Genomic DNA, 23,297 nt, shown 5'->3' with positions numbered 1-23,297 from the left:
AGGTGTTGAGCTAAAATTGCATTATCTTCTTTAAAACATGCTTAATTAATGAAATTTGAGTAAACTTTATTGAAAGAAATGCAATCCTCCAAAGTGTTTCTCTATCCCACATGCATAGCCTAATTTGGAGGCCCTAGACTTTCTATAAATATACACCCTGCCCTCCATTCAGCCCAATCTCATTTATGTAGCTTACACATATCAAAGCTTCACTCTCTAGTTCAAAGTCCCTCCAGTCCTCAAGCAGGGGACTTCCAAGGTCAGTATTCATTCACTGCATAGGTGCTTGCTACATCAGCATTGTATTCTATTCAGATTAATTCACTTCATTATTTTCTGTGTTCACTACCTCTAAGTTACACTAACCCTAACTGTGTTTTACTATCAATTTGTGCTTCGTCGTACGATTCATAGTTGTCAGGTATTAAAGGTACGATACGGTACGGTACGATAAAATATGGTACTAAATGGTACCTTAAGATTTTATAAGGTACGATACGATATTAGTACGAAAAAAAATAACTTGATTATTTTGGACTAAAGATAATAGAATAGATATTTCAAGTCTAAATAGCAATGCTATTAGAGTATATAAGATGAGTACTTGAGGGTAACAAGCCAAAACCTAATGCTGCATACAGAACATGTGCTACTACTACCTACAACTTATAACTACATAGATGGGAGTGGATACATCATACATGCATGATCATACAAATAAGAGACATGTGGACATGAGAGAGAGAGAAGGTTGAGAGAAATTGTTTGAATCTCAAATAACCTAATCTCATGGGAAAATCATATTAATATAAGGAGCATTTAGCTCGTCCCAAAGAGCAGTTCGAATGGGAAAGATGTATCCATTAAGTTGGTACCTTATGGTACTAATACGTAAGGTACTGTACCTAAAGTATGGTATAGTATCAAACCTTTCATACATGGTACTAGTGCAGCTATGGTACGATTGTATTTGAGTTTCTATGTTAGGGCATTTCTTTATATGGCAGAAGAGCTAGGCACTCTCTATAGAAACCTAGACATTGATTTGGAAGCTCTTCTTAGAAGCAAAGAACTACAGTAGGACAAAGTACTTCAAACACTTCTACATCGACTCAATCCCCAAAGGAGCCTATGCTAAGAACTAAGCAGAAGTGGCATCCATTGCCAACTCGGCAAGGTCTGACTCGCTCGGAGATCCTGCCAAATACAACTTTAATCACAAATGAGAAGATGTAGCTAAACTTGGCTCACAAGGCCAAGAAGACCAAAGAGTTACGTCAACAAGCCTTTTAACAAAAGCTGCATGAAAAAGGTATACTTGATTCTTTCTCGTCAAATGTAGTGCACAAGTTTGATAATGTTGCAAGGCCACCGAGACCTCCGTTAGGGATGGGCCCTCTCTTGAAAAAAGAGATCCGGAGTATGTTTCTTACTTCCAGCTATCTCTTCTACTTCGGTGCAAGGTACGCAAGTCTCTGCTTTTGTCCCCTCATTTATTTCTTTTTCTTCACCACTTTTGCGACATCTTGGTAAAGAACAAGTTGAAGGAAGAGTGTCATATGTTGATCACAACAAATCTCCCATTGAAGATCCACTCACGTATACTAATTCAAGAGGGGTGATTATAAGAAAAAATCTGGTATCTCTTCTTCTTCTCTTCCTTCTTTTCATTATTCTACTCAAAGTCAAAAAGAGTTTGGTATATCATCTTCATTGCATTTTGCATCTTCACCTTCATTTCATCATCATTTCCACAATAATTTCAAAACCCACCCACTGCTTATGTTCCATCACCATTACCTTTCACACCATTTACTTTTGCATATCAGACGCCACATAGCATTGCACACATCACACAGTGAGGTCCCTCAAACATAGGCACAACCTTTAGGACCTCTACACCTTCAGTTCCAAATGTTGCTGATGTACCTTTGGGGAAGAATCAACCCCCATTCTATCCACCTTTGGGTTACACCAAGCATGGGGTCCCTACTCTTGCTTACCCAAGTGTCGATCAATTGGTACTACAATTTGTATCCATGGCTTTACTTAGTGGACCTACCAATCATTCTGTTCTTCCCCAACCGACATTAAGACATAGCTTACTTCAAGAAAGGCTCAACCTCCATCGTATCCACCTTTGGGTTACACCAAGCATGGGGTCCCTACCCCTACTTACCCAAGTATTGATCAACTCGTACTACAATTTGCCTCCATGGCTTTACTTACTAGGCCCCTACTAGTCACTTTGTTGTGCCCCAGCCAACATTTAGGCAAGGCTTATGTATTCCATTGCTTCCACCTCCATCAGCACCTTATGGAAACATTCATATTCCAATGCCTCCACCATCCGCACTATATGGCACTTAGCCTATTTCAACCTAGCCACCTCCTATTCCTTGTTATTTCCCCTCCCTCCTACCCATCTTACGACACCTCGTGGTTCATCTTCCTCACCGATCAAGCACGCTTTTTCAAACAAGGCTCATTTCGACGATCAAATTACATCACTTTATCAAATCTGATGAGACCACACATCATTCTTTATGCAAGCTTCTTTCCGATGGTGAAGAGCTGTAGCATGTGCTTGGATTCGTGGAGCACACATCATTCTTTATGCAAGCTTCTTTCATGTAGCATTCCTCAGATATATTTCTCATCCTTTGTATAAAATCGCATTTTGCAATATTCATAGATACATTTCCATGTTTGTTTTGGACTCTCCTCTCAATGCTTCCATATAGTTTTATGAGTTGTCATCATTAGTCTTGCACTTATTTTATAAGTTATCAGTCTTATAGTTTTATGTAGTTTGCTAGAAGACCCTTCATGAGAAGGTCTGCATGATTATCATCTCTATGTACCTTGACAAGCTCAATGCTCTTGCTATCAAGTACATCCCTGATAAAATGATACTTCACTTGTATGTGCTTTGTCTTTGCATGAAAGACAAGATTCCATGCTAGCGTGATAGCACTCTAACTATCACAATGGAGGATAGGAATCTCTGTAATACCAAGCTCTCTCACCAAACGTGAAAGCCATAATTTGCAGCACTAAATTGACTCAAAAGTCACCAAATGCAAGCCCAAATGTCACACAAGTGACCATGGTACATTGAAGTACCAACCAGCAGTGAAAATCAAGAGATTGCAGAAATTTCAGATCTGCAAATACATGTTCAGAATTAGAGTGTCTGTTGCTACACTCCACAAGCAATTACAGTCACATTCTGGCATAAGTTTGTCAAGATAGTCTTTTGTTATATGAATGAGTACCCATGTAAAGAAAATCCGCCTCGATAATTTGCATAAGAGATCTCATTGTCTACATGTGAAATCCCCAAAATTTGACTACAATTTCTGCTCCAAAAGCATTCAAGGGCACAAATTTGACAATTTCAATCAAAAGCCCCAAATTTTCAAAAGGAAATCCATCCAAATTGCATCAATACATGTACCCAAGTGCATACACCATGCAATTGCTGCACAAATTGAAGAAATTTTGCGAAAACCCCAATTATCTTGGTTCCAATTTGCACAAATTTCAATGAAATTGAAGAAATTTCACTAAAATGTGAAAAGCCCCAAAATTTCCCAAGTAAATGTGCACCAATTTTGCAATTCCTGATTCAAATTGTCTTGTTCTGCATCACAGTCCCAAAATCCAGGAAAAGCCCTAATTTCTCGGACCAAGATTGCACACTGTGCTTGTGCACGCGAACACTCGACAGTGGAAGAGGAAAAACTTGCAAGAAATTTAGAGCAAAACAGCAAAAAAAATAAGGCCTGTCAAAAATGTTGACCAAGCGTGATCTCTGCTTGGGCCAAATCGTGGCCCCATCACCCTCTAGAATGCACCGCCTACACACGTGCCACCCGCCTCATCACTTCCTGGTTGTTGGCCATCACCTAATCCGTCACATGCTGACTACCACAACATTGACCTATCGCATCTGTCACAAGTCGTGTCCTCTATCGCCTGCCTTGTCAATGCTTGGTTGCCTGCAGAAACGTGCCCACTGGTCCGACTACCTCTGTCAGGCAGTGGAGTGCTAACTCTGACCTGCGCCTGCTACTGAGCCTACACACGCCTGTCGATTGTCTTGAGACACGTGCATACCTAAGCTATCTCTTACCCGCTCTGATACCAGTTTGATGGCTGATGTACAAGGATCGAGATAGTGTAGATCATGTTTAGCATAGAGTTTAGAGTAGAGAGAGTGAGCCGAAAGAGTGAGAGCACGAAACTCAATGTGTGGATACAATGCCTTGTACCACTTTAGGTTTTTTGTTTTACACACCCAAACACCGTAAAAGGCACGATGAGCCTTTATTCCCAACAAAGGTGACACAACGGCCCACTCTTCATAGCCTAGCACTTCTTCTCCTACTTGGATTGTCAATAATGGAGCTACACATCACATGACCGCCATCCAAGCCATTTTTCTGACCGGAGCCCCTACAATCAAGTGTGTCCGAGTTGATAATAACACCTTTATCAAGATTCAAACTTAGGATTGTGTTAGTTTTACTACTAATCAAGGTCCAGATTTTGCTACATTAGACAATGTCTGCCATGTACCCCAACTTTGAATGAACCTGTTATCTCTTTAGCACCTTTACCAATTGGGGTGAGCGGCCTTCTTAACAATGACCACAATTGAGGTCCTTGAATCTAAGACTAGTTTTGTGATTACTCATGATGAGACATAACCTAGTGGCATTTACCACATGGCCCAGTTTCTTTCCAAGCCGACACTTGAGGGCTTAGAGTTCCACTACTATCAAGCTTGAGCCACCACACACAAGCCTATGAACAGTGATTGTCTTTAGCATTACTACTTGGGGCATCTCAGGTATGACTCTCTTTATGAGTTGTCTCGCTTCTACAAATCGTTGAGAGGCTTCCTTGCCTAAAACTGTCACGAGATGTCTATAATGCTTGTCAACCAGAAAATAGCACCGCACTACATTCCCTTAGCAATCTACACATAGAGCTAAGGCGCCTCTTAAACTAATCCATGTTGATATTTGCAAGTCAATATCCACTATTGCCTTGAACGGCACATTTCTCCATACATGTGGGTATGTTTCTTAAAGCATAAATCTGGCGCATTCACCTACTTTTTGGCTTGGGTGTCATTGGTACATAACCAGATTTGTCGTCGTGTAGGTTGCATGAGGAGTGAGAACGGTGGTGAGTTTATCTCCCATGAGTTCACTGAGTTTCTATAAGAGCATGCCATCTCTCATTAGCTCGCCTCTACGAACTCCCCTTCTCAGAATGGAGCCATATAAGGTAGGAACTAGAAAATCATGAACATGCACGCTCTATGTTATTCACAACAGAGCTCGCGAATCACCTTTTGGTCGAGGTTGTTAGCACTTTAGTGTCCATCCTCAACTAGTGCCCCATTGCAGCTATCTCTCAAATGGCCCCATATCAAGCATTCTTTGGCTCTCAGTCTATAGTTTCCCACTTTAGAGTCTTCATGTATCATGCTTACACTCACATTCCCAACAATAAGACAGAAAAGCACACTCCTCAAATTAATCCAATTATTTCAATCGAATATTCCTTCGAAGTAAAAGCCTATCTCAATCCTCAAACAAACAAGTTGTCATCCAGAGAGAGGTCATTTTTTATGAGAGGGAAGTTGTGTAGTCTTCTGCACCAAACTCCGAGTCAATTCCTCAAGATATACCATCGAAGATAGTGCCTTCTGAGCTGGGTCTACTCCCCACTCTTGACCTTCCCACAAATTCTTCTACCCCCAAGCCCCCTCTGTGAGACCCAATGCCTTATTATACCGAAAAACCATGCAAGTTTCACGGATCCTTCCACCAAATTCCACTAGAGAGATCCCCAAAAGATCTACGTGGCTTGCCCCTTAGGCTTCATTTGCATTGTTGTTTACAATAGACTACATAGTACATTCCAAGCCCAAAAGTTCATAGGAGGCTCTTCAACATCCCAATGGCGAGAGGCCATGGAAAAGAAGCTAGAGAGTATTGACCGAAATGAGACTTGGACCTTGGTGGATCATCTAAGTCACACCAAAGCCATCGGGACCAAGTGGATTTTTAAGGCTAAGCTAAACACTAATGGGACTTTAGACAAGTACAAGGCTCGTATTATCATCCAAGAGTTTTGACAGAAGGAAGGTATTGACTGTAAAGAGACCTTTGCCTCTACTACGCGATTGACATCTTTCCGTCTATTGGTTGCACTTGCCACTCACCACAATTGGTCAATCTACTAGATGGATGTCAAATACTGGGAGCATGCCATAGGTGCCCACGGTAGGAGTGGAGGTGTATGCACCTCTATTGGTCCGAGTCTTACCGCTTGACAGGACGATAGTGGCAAGGAGGGTGCTATGGATCAGATTGGATATTGGGGACTTGTGCCTTGGAGTCCTTAATATCTATGCCCCTACGGAGGTTAGGGCACGCAGCAGGTTCTGGGTGGAGATCGCGGAAGGACTCCTAGAGGTGGACTCCTGGATTGTTGGAGGAGACTTCAACAACCTAGAGGCTTTGGAGGACCAGCAGGGCAGAGGGAGAAACTGCCAGGGCATGGCCGAGGAGGTGCACGAGGCATGGGAGGTGTTTCTACTGGCAGTAGGAGCACGCGATGCCTAGAGAGACTCTGCCTTCCACAGGAGGAAGAGGTCGCTAGACTTCTCTTGGGGATACAAGCGGCTAGGTAGAGTCCTGCTGGAGCGGTTGGACAGGCTTTATATGGGAGTGGGGAGGCTCTCAAGGAGGCCAGATTGGATAGTTGGCGGGCACCACATTGTCCGATCATTGCCCGGTTCTCCTGACACTAGATCCCCCAACATCTGCCCTAGATACATGATCTCGTCGGAACCCTAACTCGATCTATAGGAGAGAGGAGGTGACAAGAAAGATAGAGCACATTTGGACCAGAGAGTGGGGCAGGAGGGGCCAGATCACAGAGGAGGTTGCAGAGGCCCTAGTTGAGTCGAGCAGAATCTGCCAAGAGGCAGCCATACATGCCAAGCAGCAGAGCTGGGGGGAGGAGAGAGCACTCCGGCGAGACCTTGCAGCCACGCAAAGATTATTACAGGAGCTCAGGAGAGCAGATACGCAACCTCCGAGATCAGTATGGGAGGACCCGTTCTAGCCCAAACAAGGTGATGGAGATTGCCACCAACTACTATAGTCGCCTCTTCCAGCAGGAGACAGCCTCAGCTAGAGGACAGCGATGTAGACAGCAGGTCTGGGATAACATCCCATCCCTCGTCACAGAGGAGATTGGACGCTTCCTCCTAGCCCCCTTCACAGAGAAGGAAGTAGAGGAGGCTTTCCACACACAGGATGGGCAGAAATGCCCGAGAGAGAATGGCCTCTCTAAGGCTTTCTTCACTACCTTCTGGGAAGTGGTGAAGGACCCCCTACTGATGGCCTTTCAGGAGATTTTCACTTTAGGACAAATGCCAGGGAGTCTATCGGCATGCCTTATCAATCTTCTCCCCAAAGAGGAAGACCGGTTGGAGCTTTCCCAATGGAGACCGATCACCTTATTGTCAGTGGCCTATAAGGCACTGGCAAAGATGATTGGTAGGTGACTATGCCCCTTGCTTCCAGACATCATCCATGACACACAGACAGGCTTTGTCCAAGATAGGAGTATCCTTGACAATGTATTCACCTTCTTTGAGGTGACAAAGTGAGCCCAGTACAGTGGGCAAAGACTCGCCGTACTACTCTTGGATTTTGAGAAAGCCTATGATAGGGTGGATTGGGATTTCCTAGAGAGCACCATGGTGAGGTTGCGTTTCCCCCACGCTTGGATTTCCCAGGTCTCCGCACTTTACAGATCGGCCACCAGCAGGGTTCTCATAGGAGGGAGGCGAGGGGAGGAGTTTCAGCTGGAGAGATCGGTCCGACAGGGCTGCCCCTTGGCCCCGAACCTGTTCCTTCTCTTTGCAGAGGCAATGTCTCACTTCCTCAGGTCACATGTGAGTGGTTTACGTGGCCCTCCGACTTCCAGTAAGAGAGGAGACCGAGTTAGTAGACTCAGAGCATGCAAATGATACAACGCTCTACATAGAGGACGATGAGTTGATGTTGGAGAGAGTGAGGTTGGCTCTTGAGGTGTTTTGTTCTGCAGCGGGAGCAAAAATCAACTAGCGAAAGTAGGTTGCTTTCCTCACAAACCCGAACTCTAGCATGGAGTGGGGCATCCACCTAGGATTTAGATGGGTGAGCAGAGGACAGATCGTCCGATACCTAGGGTTCCAGTGGGACTCGACGTCACTCCTGCCCAGCAGTTTCTTCCAATTCTCGATTCTATTCAGAGGAAGCTAACCTACTGGAGCACGGCTCGCCTCTCACTAGTCGGCCGAGCCCTGGTAGTTAACCAAGTCCTCCTAGCGACGGCCTGGTACATCGCCTCGCATTGGTGCTTCTCCTCCTCCTGCGTAATGCAGCTTCGCCGCCTAGTGCAGAATTTCCTTTGGTCCAAGTCAGACGGCTCCAGGGATTCCAAGGCCAAGGTGGCGTGGGCGACCAGAGTATCAAAGTATGGCTCTCCTGGGCAAGCTAGTTGTCCACAGCCTCACACCGGGAGGGCAGACCTGGAAGGTCCTATTGCAAGAGGGTCTTCAGGACTGTAGACTGAGGCTTGGCGGTGAGTGGAGGCCGTCCCTGAGATGGATCTTCACATCAGCCTAGATCAACCCCCCCCCCCCCAAATCACCCTTCCTACAAAGCTTGCTCTGCGTGTAGCAGGGCCTCCGTAAGGCCCTAATCCAGAGCCTCCCAGACCGCCAGGAGGAGATAGACCGTCAGCCGATGATTTGGAACCCCCAGGTCAGGGACCGGGAAGGGGCACAGATCAGCGAGCACCCCCACATCCAGTGGGCTGGTTGGGAGGCTCGCCCAACTCATACCATCAGGACATAGCGGGAGGTGTACAGGATGGCGGACGAGGAGGTGTTGCAACAAGTAGCAGGCTGCCAGAGACGAGGAGTGGAGCTGAGGAGAAGGAAGATAGACGCACTGATACCTCAGGAGTGGCTTGCTCCCCCGATCCGAGAGCCGATAGAGCCTGGGGAGGTATGGGCCGCTAGGTTTTCACCAGCAGGCATCCCCCTACAGGTGGCAGGAAGAGTGGGTGGCGCTCCACCTGGGATCTTTTTCACAGTGCAAGAGGGGGGGCGTCTGGCTCTTGACAAAGGGCAACAGGACAAGGGGATAGCTGTCCTTTCATGGAAGAGGATCCGAGTGGTTGGCCTTCAAGGGAAGACGTAGTGGCTGGACCCTTTAATCTTTTGGCAGGAGCTCAAGGAGTGGCGCCTCTGGATCTGGGAAGGAAGGCCACTTGATGAGATGGAGTGGGATCTGGGAGAGTGGCTTTGGCCGGCCACTGTGGTCGCCAAGAAGCCACCGAGGTTTCTAGAGTACACCGCCAAGATTGGCAAGCATGTACTGATGCAAGAGGATATGGATTGGGTGCCGTCACGTAGCAGGCACTGGGCGGAGCACAGCATCACGGAGCCGTTCCGACAGACCTTCTGGCGCCGCCTATGGGACAGCTGGAGACCGAGGAGGGTATTGTATTTTTTATGGCTGGTGGAACATGGAGGCTTGGCGGTGGGAAGCTAGCTTGCCCAAATGCAGGAGGGAGTTTATAAGTGATGCACACAGCAGTCTATGGAAACCCCAAAGCACTGCCTTTGGTCGTGTGAGGCGGCACAGCTCGTGTGGAGAGAAGTATGCTGCATCCTTCACCGCATAGCACCCAGCCTTGGATGTATCTCTTGGGGTGCTTTCTGCTGGCACGCGGTCAGCCAGGGCCGTCACCTTTTGTATGAGGCCGGGATGCAAGATACGATATTCATTATCGAGGCAAGGTCATGCGCAGTGGTGGGTTTAGAGGCTCTACCCATCCACCAGGTACTAGAGCCCACAGCAAACCGCTCTGAGGTTTGGGAAATCATAGGGAGTCTTACTGGTTGGCATATCTGGAAGGCGCGGTGTTAGGTGGCTTTCGACGGAGAGAGACTTTCAATATAGGCGACCTTAGCAGAGCTCTGGACCTTCGTCATCCACTCCCTTCGAGGCCGATGGGATCAGGTGCATGGCGAGTCCAGGGCTCGTCAGGAGCTCCAAGGTCATTTCATGTGCACTTGGGGCAACTAGGACCTGTTCTTCGTGATGCAGGCAGGCAGCCCCAGATGGCGATACACCCCCCCTCCATGGCTTCTTGCCCCTATCCCCCCCAGACTGCCTTGAGAGGCTTGTATATATAATGTATCTGTGACTTTCACCAGCTCCAGCTTGGTCTATTGAGCATGAGCACTTCTTTGTATTTAGGTCTTTTCTGAAGTAATATAATTAGCCACACTTTATTTGCAAAAAAAAAACCCTATTTTTTGCAACCTAGCAGGACAGTAGAGTCATATAATCAATTCTCAAGACAAGAATAGATACTACATTGATAGAGTCCAATAACTAAACAAAATGCTAAAATTTTAAATCTCTCATCCAAAATGACTCTAGCAAGCTAACAAGCACCTACTATCTACCCATGGTAGGGCAACGAGAGTGCCAGAAGGAGTATGAAAGAAGAAAAACAGGCTCCAATTAAGCTACGTCGCATCGTGCAACATTTTCTTGAAGTTGGGCCGCAATGTTTTTTGGTCAAAAAACCTCATGTTTTTTACTCACAGAAATGTTTCTTATGCGTAGAAACGTTTTGAAATGCATTTCTTTGCTGCTATAACTAGAGCCCTAATTTTTGCAACCTAGAAGGACAGCTGTCACCTTTTTTGAACCCAACTGGGGTTTGTATTTACAAGCACAAACAGCTGTGTTCACACATCCACACACATAGGCCTTTCAACATGAACATGGAAACATGTTCGCATGTTCAGGCATACAGCTGATTGGAAAACACTAGTATGCAGGATCCTTCCCCTGCCATGACCAGGATTGGTAAAAGTAGAATGACTTAAGCAAATTCCCCAATTTAACATTGAACTGTGGCTCAATCAAGAACTATGTTAATCATATTCAGTCCCTATGAAACCCCTCTGTATAACAACATTTATTCAAATAATATACACACCCTATTTTATGCATCCCTAAGACAAAAGCTCCAGTCATTTCCGAATAGAACTTATTGTTTTGATACATCCATGGTATAGATTTTAAAGCACCTTTGTCTGCCAAAAATTCCCCTATGACAACTTGTATAAAAAATTGGCAAAACCACATGCCCCAAGCCCACAAAAAACATGGGAGGAAATCCAAGGAGATGTCCCCAGATTGAACTAAGGAACTGGCATAGAGAAAGAAAAGCTCTATCAACTGAGCCTAGCAGTCTTAAGGGTAACATAACAAGCTTGTAAGATGAACTATAATGAGCTTTTAAGATAAACTGCATGAAACTACCAGGCGCTAGCAAACACTGTAAATATTTCCTCTCTCAACCACATGCAGAAACTTCTTACGAGAAAAACACCTCAATCAAATCAACTGAAGAAAAAAGAGGACTGAAAGTTTCTGACTGAAGAAAACAGAATACTCTGGAATTGAAACTCCATGTGAACCATCCCCAACTGAGCATGCAGACACTCCATTGATAAATTCAAAAACCAGATCCTCCTTGATAAACTTCCATTAGGGTATAGTTTGCCTAGGACTTCGTAAGAGTTACCTGATCCTCACTCACTAATATAGAAGTTCCAATGTTCTCCAGAAGCATCACTTGTTCTGCAACCGGTCCTGTGTGAAAACACTAACCAAATGCTGGTGAGTGCTAAAACAAACTTTACATGCATTCCAGCAAGTAAAACATTCGGACTAATGAAAAAACCGAGTACCCAAAAGAAGCTTTCCTAGTTCATTGAGTCCTGGTATAGCTCTGAGAAGTGTAGTGTTCTGCATACAGATTCCTTGGTTAGCCCTACGTGAAACCAGAAATAATGCTCTGGATTGTGCAAATCATATAATCAATATCTGTCCATCCCAAATGAAAGAAACTGAAAAGAATGACCACATTTTTCTTCCAAGTTCTTCATAAATCACCTTGTGTTATCTTGCCTTTTGAACTAACATGTAGAAACACAAGACTGGACTCTGTTATTGGACACAATTTCATATCATGTAGGTTTCATTTCAATCAGCCTCCGTCAAAATGCTAGCCTACACTTAATCTGAACATGTTACATAGGGACTTCCCTTCATTCACCATTGACCATTTGCAAAAAGCATTTGTCACCACTAATGAGGGCTACTACAGTTAAGGATGTGCACCGCAAAACCAACAGCCTCTGCCCAAAATAACCGATCCAGTTAATTCCCCTTTAGCATGGGTTGGACCATCTCCATCACAGTCCAGTTTTCCCACTCTATACCCTATTCTGCCAAGGGGTATAAGGAATGGAAAGCCAATGATGCATGCCTCTAACCCTGCAAAGCTGAATGAAAGATGACCCTACCTCTAATGCCAATGCATTGAAATGTTTGGAGGAGTCACCGTGAAATCCAGCAATCTATATACAGCCAAAATCCCCTTATCCACCAGAGATATGTAAGTAGTATGCCAATAAAGAACCCTTTCCTAGACCTCCTAAGGGTCACTTGGCTGCTAGAGGGACTAGGAATCACTCAGAATTTGAAGAGCCAAACAAAGATACCCGTAGTTGCTAAGCAACTCGACAAGCATCGGCTCGATAACGACCTATATAGCTTCGTAGAGCAGTTCAAGCAGCAGGTATGCAAGGCAAACAGCCTGACAGACCTTGCTCAACGTGTGCAAGCTTTTGGTCTCTACCTTGGGGATAAAGGACAGACGCGGTACACTAGTCTAGACAATGACGACACAACAACTTCAACAATCTCAAGAGTCTCTTCATCAAGAGATTCTTTGAGGCAAGGTACTCGGATAACCTTATTGTCCTACTAATGAATGCCAATCAAAAAGACAAGGGGGATATTCGAGATTATGTCACCCATGTGTAGTCTCTTTAAGAGAATCCCAACGGTAGAGCGGCCTAGCGAGCGAGCGGTCTCTACCGTATTCATAAGCAGAATTAGGAGTGAAGAGCTTTACAAGGCCTTGGTGAGCAATTCCTCAACCATCACAACCTGATCAATAGCTGCATTTTCATCCCCCCTCAGCTGGCCACATGATCAGCTGTTGTGTTTTCATCTCTCCTCAGCAGATGACCTATTTTCTGGCCTCCATGTGGCTCATCAGTGCTCCATTTTGCTCTGACCTTGCCTTGACTGCTGATTACCCAACCTGCAAATCTGTGTTTTGCTGTCCTAGCTCATTGCCATCAGTCTCTATATCATCTGCATCAGATCTTCAATCATTTTCTTCTCTGACTAGCCCTTGACTGCTGCGTGACATCACCCTCAGCTAATCTGTTGTATCTACATTGGGTTTGGTGGTATTTAATATTGCTACAATCAGGTTCAATCCCTCAGCCCATTACAACAAGAGTTAGTACTTGTTGGACACCTCTGCTCCCTGAGCATCTACATCCGTATCATCTGCTTGAGTTCATTTAGTGAGACAAGACCCGCTTTGACAAGTTGAACTTCACAAGATTGTCAAACCTCATGCAACAGCTTGAGTTTCAAAGTCTTTAGGACCTAGGAGATAGATTACAACCTATGTTGAATCCCCATTTTGCCTACATTGATAATATGTATCAACACAAGGCTCGCAATGTCACAACATTGATTTGATGCAGAAGTTATTTCTCAAGTTCCACACCAAGCTTCAACACTTTTCCCTATAACTGATCATTGGAGTCATCTTACTGATCTTTGTGGGCCATCTCATGGGCTCTGCACTGATGGCCTTTGTCCCCTAGTTTGGCCCTCGTACAAGTCAAGACCCAATCAATATTCGGGCTCACACATGGCTTCTCCCCATAATGGAGGCCTTAACTCTTAAAGCACCATAGATCATTGGTAGCACCTTACGAGGGTAGGGCATTAAGCATATCTAACATACGTAAGGGGATTACTGGCAATCATTGCTTTTTCCATACATCTCCATACGATATACGCATACTGATTGGAGTACGGTTCAGCCTACATGGCCCTAATTTCATCTTTTAAAAACTAAAAAATAAAAGATTATACACATTTTTAATCTTCAAAACTTGTAACTTCAAAGTTCCATAGAAGATCAAACTTCACACATCATAATTACAAATTGCAATATCACACGTGACACAATTACCTCATTGTTTACATGTTTCATGCAAACATAAAGACTCAATATTCCCAAAATTTCCCGCTCGTGATTTTTCCATACCCCAAGTCTGTTAAACTTTTCCTGCTCCACCCTTTTTTTTTTTCAAAAAGTCAAGTATGATATTTTTTCCATACCCCACATCTAAAACAACCTTTCCCACGTGGAAAATTTGCATACCCATGCATGGGAATCCAATTGTGTGTGGTGATTCTTCAGTTTCCATATGCTTCACCAAGTGTCCTCCACTACAACAACCAGAGTGCTATTACACTAGCTCATAACCCAATCATCAATCTAGGAACACGGCATATTGGTATACACTACCATTTCACCTGAGAGCAACATGTTGACCAAAGCCATCAATCAACCAATTCTTTGGTACTTGCTACACACGATCTGTTAGTAAACTAGTCAACTCATGAGTGAGTTTACACATGTGTATTTGTGGATTGGGCAAAGTAGATTATTTTAGTCATTTTTCTTGTGCTTATTTTTATGGTTTCTTGCATTATTTTACGGCCAACCAGCATTTTATAACTATTTTATTACCAGTCAACTCGATGCATTTCAGGCATTATTTATTGCCTATATATTAAGGCCCCCTCCTCCTCAATGATTATCATTCACTTACAAACTTCTAGTGCAAGTTCTATCGAAAAGAGAGCCAGTGGAATTGCTCACACAAATAGTGACTCACAATTGTACACATATGTTTTGTGTTTGTTACATGGATTCCATTTCCTAAGCATATCTCTAAGTTCTCCTTTTGTATTGTTCTTCTGTTTTCTCTTTTCTCTTGTGTTGTGGAGTCTATTACAACAATCTTCTACACTCTACACATGGTATCAGATGTTCGTGTTCGGACCCTAGGATGATGTTTTCTCTTGTGGATAGGGTGCCTCACAATGTTTTCACGATATTCCTTAAAAAAAAAAAAACTTGGTTATTTTGGATTATAGATAATAGGACACATGTTTAGAGCTAAAATAGCAATGTCACTTGAGTTAATAGGATGAATACATGAGGGTAACAAGGTAAAACCTCATGCACAACATGCACAATGCGCTACTAGAAGATAGATGGGAGTGTATATGTAATACATCACACAACAAAGCAAAGTGTAGGATGGATGGACAAAGAGGCTCTTCCTTCTTTTGTGTGTGTGCGTGTGTATGAGGCTTGGCAGTTTTTTCTTTCTTTCTTTTTTTTTGGGGGGGGGGGGAAAGAGATGGATGCGCTTGGAATTGCATACTCATCTTGGAAGTTGAAAGAGAGAGAGTGTGAGAGAGAGACTAAGGCTTAGGAGTTCAAAGATATTGTGTGGTTTAGTCTTCATAGACCAAAAAATAGTCTTCTCCTACCCGATTTTGCGGACGTTTTCAGCTCAGCTTCTCTCTACATTGCGTGTGAACTACTCACAATGCAATTTGTCATGTGTTTTGGATGTACTCTCTCTTTGCTTCTCTTCTTTCCCTTATCTTCTCATCCTATCCTCTCCAAAAGGCACCTCTTTGCTCTTCTACTGATGATAAACTTCACGACCTTGACTATCTCACACGGAGTGCTGTCATGAAAGCATGGTTTGTGCAAAAGAGATTAAGGTACATTGTTTCTAGAGCTATTGAGCAACCTTAGTCCCCCCATTCTTCTTCCAAATAATTGGGACCTTGTAAACCATGAGAAAAATGGGCTTACATGGGATTACGATGATGTCCACGTGTATTCTACTCTTCTCCAATATCTCTAAAGAGGTTCTACCAACAGTCACCTCCTATAGAATAGCTTCAACGATATTGGAGAATCTTCAAATGTTGTATAAGGCTCCATCGACCATGCATGCCAGGGTATAGGATCAATTTTGACACATGCAATCCATACTTCCAAAGGTTTATCTAGTTGGGATTGTGCTCTATAAGATCCTTTCGAAGTTTGATGGAGTAGCCAATGTATTGCAGGCCCAAACATCATCCACACCAATGAGCTTTACACGTATATCCTTGATGCTGCTTGAGCATGAGGCATCTTTGATTACAAGGGAGGTTTCCATTTCAATATGGAGGCCATGATGAGGCATTTGCAACTTCACTGAGGGATGACAAGGAGAAGTAATCAAAGACCCAGTGTTATCATTGTGGTAAGACGGGACATTTGTGCAACGACTATAAGGGATTAGCGGCTTTGAGGCTCCAACAAGTCATCCTCATCCTCCTCTAGGTCCAACCCAGATCCTCCAAACAAGGCGAAGGCCAAGGTGTGGAAGGGGTCATCCTCTTCAGAAAAGAGAAAGGGGCAGGTTGCCCCTCCTATTGCTTTCTAGTACACGTGATGCAATCATCCCTTTTATGGCCAGCCAACATTTTATGATTATTTTATTGCCAATTGGCTTACACACTTATAGTGCAAATTCTATTGGAGAGAGGAAGCTGGTGCCAATGCTAACACAACCAGTGACTCACTCTTGTACATGAGTATCTTGTGTTTGGTGTATGGATTCCATTTCTTGGGAATATCTATACGTTCTTCTTTTGCAATGTTCTTCTATTTTCTCTTTTCCCATGTGATGTGCAATCTATTGCAATAGTATTCTACACTTCCATCGCTGCATCCACTTCTAACAAGATCGGAATGGATGCACTCTCCCCTGCTACAAATTGGCCAAGGAGAGGGTGATTCCTACTAGCTTTCCCTTCTGCATTGAGAGGAGGTGACTTCTCTTGAGGGTGATAGGATTTTGGTTTCTCATTGCTTCACAAACATTTATTATATCATTATCCACATCCTCTAAATGACTATAATTGTAAAAGGGTACTTCGGCAAATGAATTCCGCTACGAGGGCATTGTCCAAGTGGCACCATTGCATAGCATTTTGCATGAGCGTGTTGATCTACCATGCATCTTGCATAACCCCACGCATTGGCATTCTATTCTTGTAAATCCACCATATTCATAGCTATTCACATGGCAATCTTGTAGAGCGGTCTCCCTTTGCTACTACCTCTTTTTTTTTGCTTCCTTGCATATTCTCCATAGATTTCTTCATCCCCAATACACAAGGTGATTGGGATAGCTTTTCTATTTTGTAACGGTCTTGGATCTAACCATCCCTTTCCCCTCCCCTTGCGATACAAATTCCTCAATAGGACAAGCACTTATTGAGACCCTCACACTTAATGCTAAATCAAAATAAAGATCAAAAGCCCTTTTGCAAAAAAGAAAAAGCAAATCCCACTATGGTTCCATCCAGCTTTGCCAGTCCTAGTAGACCACTAGGCCAACGAGCATCCTTTGTCCGATGCCTTGGCCTCTATAGCATGATCACTTGGGCTCCCTTGGTAAAATTACCATCACCTCTGTAGCCAATGTAGATTGGGCAAGTCAAGAGAAATGGCGTACAACAAGCAATTGCTCCAAAAGATTGCTAACAAGCTGAACAACAATTGGCGAACAACTCTCCACCAATATGGAAGATAATGGAAGACAAGATTCTAAGAGTACAAAGAAAGAAAGGCAACCACTTATCAAACAAACAAGTTGATGTCTCTAAGGAGAATCAATGAAACCAACCTTCCTCCTCGAATAGAGTGGTAAATAACATGATGAGAGGACTAATTACAACAAGTATAAAATTCACATAAACTAAACTGCACACTTTATCACTTTAATCTTGGCCATTGGACACCCTATTGGCCCCATATTTGGCACCTCTTTCAATATTTCTTTAACTTCAATTGTCAATGGATCAACTATAAGCTGAGATTCTCCAATCTCCTTGGCTAATCCAAAAGCCCCTTGGTGTACAAACAATCAACAAGTAATTTGGGTCGATTGCCCCTTGATTTTCACCCAAGCATTGCACAAATGGAACCACCAACTCACCAAAAGCTACCCCAATTCAAATGGATGACTAAGCATCTGAAATCCCTTTTAATACAACAAATTACAACTGTTGATTTCAAGGTACAATGCCTTATCCTATTGGCATGGGTCCCAATGTGGCTGCCAAACTCTAATTTATATAGAAATTTAGGGTTTCCATTAGAGATCCCTCTATTGAACACCAAATTTAACTGAGATCTACTCAAAATGGCTGAGAAATGCTAAGATCTCTTGGAAATGGTTTGGAGAAGGTGAGAGAAAGACAAGATGAGAGAACAATCTGATTTTCTTTTCAAGAAAACCCTAAAATCTGCTTGTTGCCTCCTCCAGCCTGCATTTAATGCAATCACCTACTGCCAAACACCTCCAAAATGCTGTCACCTAATCAACAATGTTGTTGTTAGCCCTTAGAGTGTGTCTGCCTACTATCCCTTGCCTACTAAGGCCCTTAGATGGATGTCTTCTGCAGCAAATTGCTATTCTTTGATCAAAAAATGGACCACCAACTCCCTCTCTCTCTCTCTCTCTCTCTCTCTCTCTCTCTCTCTCTCTCTCCCCAGGCTGCAAAACTGACTGAATGGCTAAGACCCAACTGTTGAGAAACCCTTCACCCGCAGTTTGCGTTTTTGTGTTTCTACGTTTTGCATTTAGGGTTTGCAGCCCCAAAAAGGGGCACCATCCTAGACTGACTATGCCTATTTAAAGGCCACTCTCTCATTCATTCCTCGCGGCTAATTCAGTCAGTCCGTCACCTCTTCTCTCCCGCCTCTCCACTACCCTCACACCCCTACATGAGGACATTGCGGTTCATGGTTCGTGGTTGTCTTCATTATCTTCCTTGTATACACCACCCTTGTTCCTTTGTATCACATTCACTCCATGATTCAGAACTTCCTCATTCCATTCATCAGAGTTTCTTCTCTTCTCTTCTCTTCTCCATGTTTGCCGAGTTCACTCCGTGTTCCTTCCCGCCAACCCTACTGTCTCACTGGTACGTCATCTTTTGACATGGTATCAGAGCTGGATCTGCTCAAACAACGGAAGATCCTCCACTCCAGTGAAGGCAAAGACCGGTGGTGAGTCCGGCATCCACTTCTCTTCATCCGCTGCATCAAAATCTCGTTTTTGCAAGTTTCAGGTGTTTTCAGCTTGCTGCCCACACCACTTCCGCGGAGGACATCGCGGTCTCAGCTGTCCCTTGCTGTTATCTACAGTCTAGCGCTTGTTTCCAGCCTTCTACCCACAATTTGCAATAGTTTATAGCAGAGTGACTGTTGTTGATCACTCTCCATTCAGAAAGCAATCTCGTTTTTGCAGATTTCAGGTATTTCAGCTTGTTGTCCACACCCCAAACGCGGAGGACATTGCGGTCCAAGCTGGCCATTGCTGTCTACAACAGTGTGGCGCCTGTTTCCAGCCTATCACACACTATTCAGAGCTGATTTTAGCATTTTGACTGCTGCTGCTGTTTTTTCCTGCGTTTTTAGTCTTTCTCTCTCCTACAGACTGTCCTGCTTGCGATTTTTCTCTCTCTCCTACAAGCTGTCCTGTCTGCGTTTTTAGTCTTTCTCTCTCCTCACTTGCGTTTTTCTACTGGTTGCAACCTCTTACTGCTGGTCACATCCTCCTCCCACTGGCAGCTCACTTCCAACCCTTCCACTACCCTCCCATCCCTTCAGGCGAACATTGCGGTTCGTGCTTCACACTGCCCTTACGCCCCTTGAGGCAGACATTGCGGTTTGTGATTCCTGGTGGCTGACCTCTTCCTTCTTCAGCAAGGCACACTGGTATCCATGGCTTCTTTACCAATAGATGACTAGACTACTGGGTGCTTCTACTATGGCATCACCGGACACACTACCGTTGCTTGCCGACTTCGACCTTTGCTCCCCACCCCCCCCCCCGGAGTATATGCGTCTTCCACCAGGCACTCCTTGTGCCACCTCTCCTTTCTGGGCCACAGAGATTGTTCTACATCGACTATTAGAGTACTATGCTCAAGGCAATAAGACGCATCCGATGCGCACTAAGTCCTTTCGAGTACACGGAGGATCGACTCACGTTACAACCTCCTCAAGAACGTCGCAATGCCAGCGGCAATCTTCTCCCACCTATTTTCGGGTACAGTGGCTACCGCGGCCCGCAGTTCTACAATCCGCTCCATTGAGAGACTGTGATTATTTGATACCGTCTCCTCATCAATCCGCTCCTGAGAGAGACAGTGGCTGCTTAACTCCTTCCTCTTCTTCGGCTACCCAATCTACTCCACTGAGAGACAACAACTGTTACCCACCTCTTGCTCATTCAGAGCCCCGTTCTTCCCCACCCTCGACTACTCAGGTTCGAGAGGCTACCTCTAGGAGCTCTTCGGCACCCCAGATACCTTCTTCGATACGACCGGCGGCACTTCCTTCGTCATCAGACATTTCAGAGTCTGTGATCCATGAGTTTTTGGATTCTCTATCTACTTCAGAGGGGGATTCAGAGGGGGATGTTATTTCTTTGCCCTCAGAGGGGGCATCTACTTCTTCTTCGACTTCAACGGGGGCCCCTCCACCTTCCACCTCAGAGGGGGAACCTACTCCACATGAAGCTCTTCATCCATCCTCTACTTTCTTGGGGTGGCTATCTTCAACCAGTCATCTCTTCTACTGATACCCAGGATCTTCAGGTACCACCTAGATCAGGACCTCGCAGGTTCAGCTACAACTTGGTGACGAGGCATTTGTATTCCTTCCAGCATGGATGCACACAGCTAGTGGCTTCTCTCCCGAGGTTGAGTTTCAGGTTCTCCGGTTCACTTTGCCTACCGTTCTTTACTACAAGTTCCCTTTCTGGTGGAAATCTTGGATCTTAGGGATCCTCTATATCTTCTTCCTCCTCCTCTTCTTGCCTTGGTCATTTGGTTAGCATGGAGCCAACCTCCCGAGATCGAGTACGGGCATATCCTTATGGTTCTCGGCACCACACAAAGTCCGACATTCCTCCTATGCACTACATGTTTTCATCATCTTTATACTAGAGCACTTGGACAAGTGAACAATTTCCCCACGAGGGACACTGTCTAAGTGGCACCTGCTACATAAGCATTCTTCAACATGTAGCTTTGCATCTCCACCTCACTCTTCTCTTGTTTCCCTTTTTTGGGCTTGAGAGGGGGTGTTGAGAGAAACCCTTCACCCACAGTTTGCGTTTTTGTGTTTCTGTGTTTTGCGTTTAGGGTTTGCAGCTCCAAAAAGAGGCGCCATCCTAGACTGACTATGCCTATTTATAGGCCACTCTCTCATTCATTCCTCACGGCTAATTCATTCAGTCCATCACCTCTTCTCTCCAGCCTCTCCACTATCCTCACACCCCTGCAGAAGGACATTGCGGTTCGTGGTTCGTGGTTGTCTTCATCATCTTCCTTGTGCTACGGCACCCTTGTTCCCTTGTATCACATTCACTCCATGATTCAGAACTTTCTCATTCCATTCATCACAGTTTCTTCTCTCTTCTCTTCTCTTCTCCATGTTTATCGAGTTCACTCCGTGTTCCTCCCCGCAAACCCTACTGTCTCACTGGTATATCATCTTTTGACACCAAACCCCAAAACACGTTTTCTCAATTTGCATGGGCATTTTTGCTAAGTGACAACCTTTAGGATACATTTTTCAGCATTATCCAACCATTTAATTAGTTTTCAAAATTAAATAATCCTAAAAATTAATTATAGCCCTTTAGACCTTACCCAAAATTAAATGTGCCCATCGATAATTAAATTGGCTAGGCCATTTGCACCCTAGAGTGGTGCCCAACCTCCGTTGACCCTTAGACTTGCTTTAATTATTTAATTAATGCTAGTTCCTAGTGTCATCACTGACACTTATTGGCTAAATAACTATCCTAGGGTCAAAATTAACACCAACTAACCACCAAAACCCAAATGGCATAACTTATACAACTTTTGTCTTTGACACCTACTATATCCTTGGAGTCTTGTTACCATAAAATAACTGCCATGTGCATCACATGTGCTAAACAACCTTACACATTTGATCAGTAACTTAATCAAATGTTATTGGTAAGATTAAAGCATCTCAAAATTTCATGTTTCCATGGCAAACCTCCCCCTTGAAATCCTTGCAATCATCCTCGATTGCACTGCATTGTGCCAAAGGAAAAGCATATTGCACTGGAATTTCCATAAGGCATCATAGTCACAACATTGGCCACTATTGTCTAACCATGCCACATACCCCAAACCTACTCAAAATTTCCAACCAACATAAACATGATATAAATCTGAGAAACACTTTAGAACTATTGCTAGGAACTCATTGGATGCATCCATAACTCATGTTTCTCAATTGTCCCGACCCCAAACTTATCACAAACTCATTGCAAAAACTGATCAATAATTGATGCAAAACTGATTCCAAAAGCAACCATAAATGGTTCTCAAAATTATCAAAAATTGAGCTTAAACTTATTGGATTTTCTTCTCAAATTGAGACAAAAACTCATTCCAAATTAATCATAAATTGACACAAAAGTATAGTTTTAGTGCTCAGGTGAAACTCATACTTATCTGCATGCATCTCACAATGACTAATACATTGAGTAGTGACCTCATGGCAAAAATACTCTCAATATAGTACCTTGGATGTATGTTGAATACATCCGAGATGCACTACATAGGAAAGTTGTCCACAACTGGTGGAGTGGAAGTGCTACCTCCCCCTTGAGCATCAAGCAATGCTCCGGACCCTTAGTCTGTTGAACCTGACTGAGCCCGAACCAATATCAACTCTAACTAAAAGGCATCTAGGTAAGGCTGCACAACAACTAAGGATGATCTACTAGTTCATCCTCTTCCATCCACATTGCATCTATTGGTAAAACAAAGCTAAAGCTTCACTGAGAAGCATATGGAAACTTACCTCTAGCTTTACTTGCCTTTAAACCTCTACTAGGTTATAAGCCTTTCTTCCCCTTAAGCATTGCGATGCTTTATACTTTCACATTGCTACAATTCCAACTTAACTAATATGCAACATTGTATCCAGTTGACTAGCTCCTCATGTGTGCCTGACATGCTAGGAGCACCAGATGCATTAGGAAACATTCTTGTTGGCATACTTTGTACCATTGCAATGTGACTGTGCATAGAAATTTGGATACTACC

The 23,297-nt window shown here is 44.1% G+C and overlaps 1 protein-coding gene across 3 annotated transcripts in view; it reads right to left on the bottom strand.

The window, feature by feature from the left end:
- LOC148013632 (Peptidase family M48 family protein) overlaps window positions 1-23,297 on the bottom strand; it is a 116,614-nt gene that overhangs the window by 72,814 nt on the left and 20,503 nt on the right. For all 3 annotated transcript variants that reach the window (XM_087667483.1, XM_087667482.1, XM_087667484.1), the window contains exons 3-4: window positions 11,861-11,918; window positions 11,695-11,762 (exon numbers count right to left, since the gene is read on the bottom strand). In XM_087667483.1, the coding sequence (XP_087523609.1) occupies window positions 11,695-11,762; window positions 11,861-11,918 (126 nt within the window). The remainder of the gene's footprint in view (window positions 1-11,694; window positions 11,763-11,860; window positions 11,919-23,297) is intronic.

Source organism: Lygodium microphyllum, chromosome 26, assembly GCF_053477565.2.
Source record: "Lygodium microphyllum isolate KBCC chromosome 26, Lygodium_microphyllum_v1.1.10, whole genome shotgun sequence".
NCBI lineage: Eukaryota > Viridiplantae > Streptophyta > Polypodiopsida > Schizaeales > Lygodiaceae > Lygodium > Lygodium microphyllum.
Note: the sequence above shows the minus strand (reverse complement) of the source record. Positions and strands in the feature narration are given on the sequence as shown.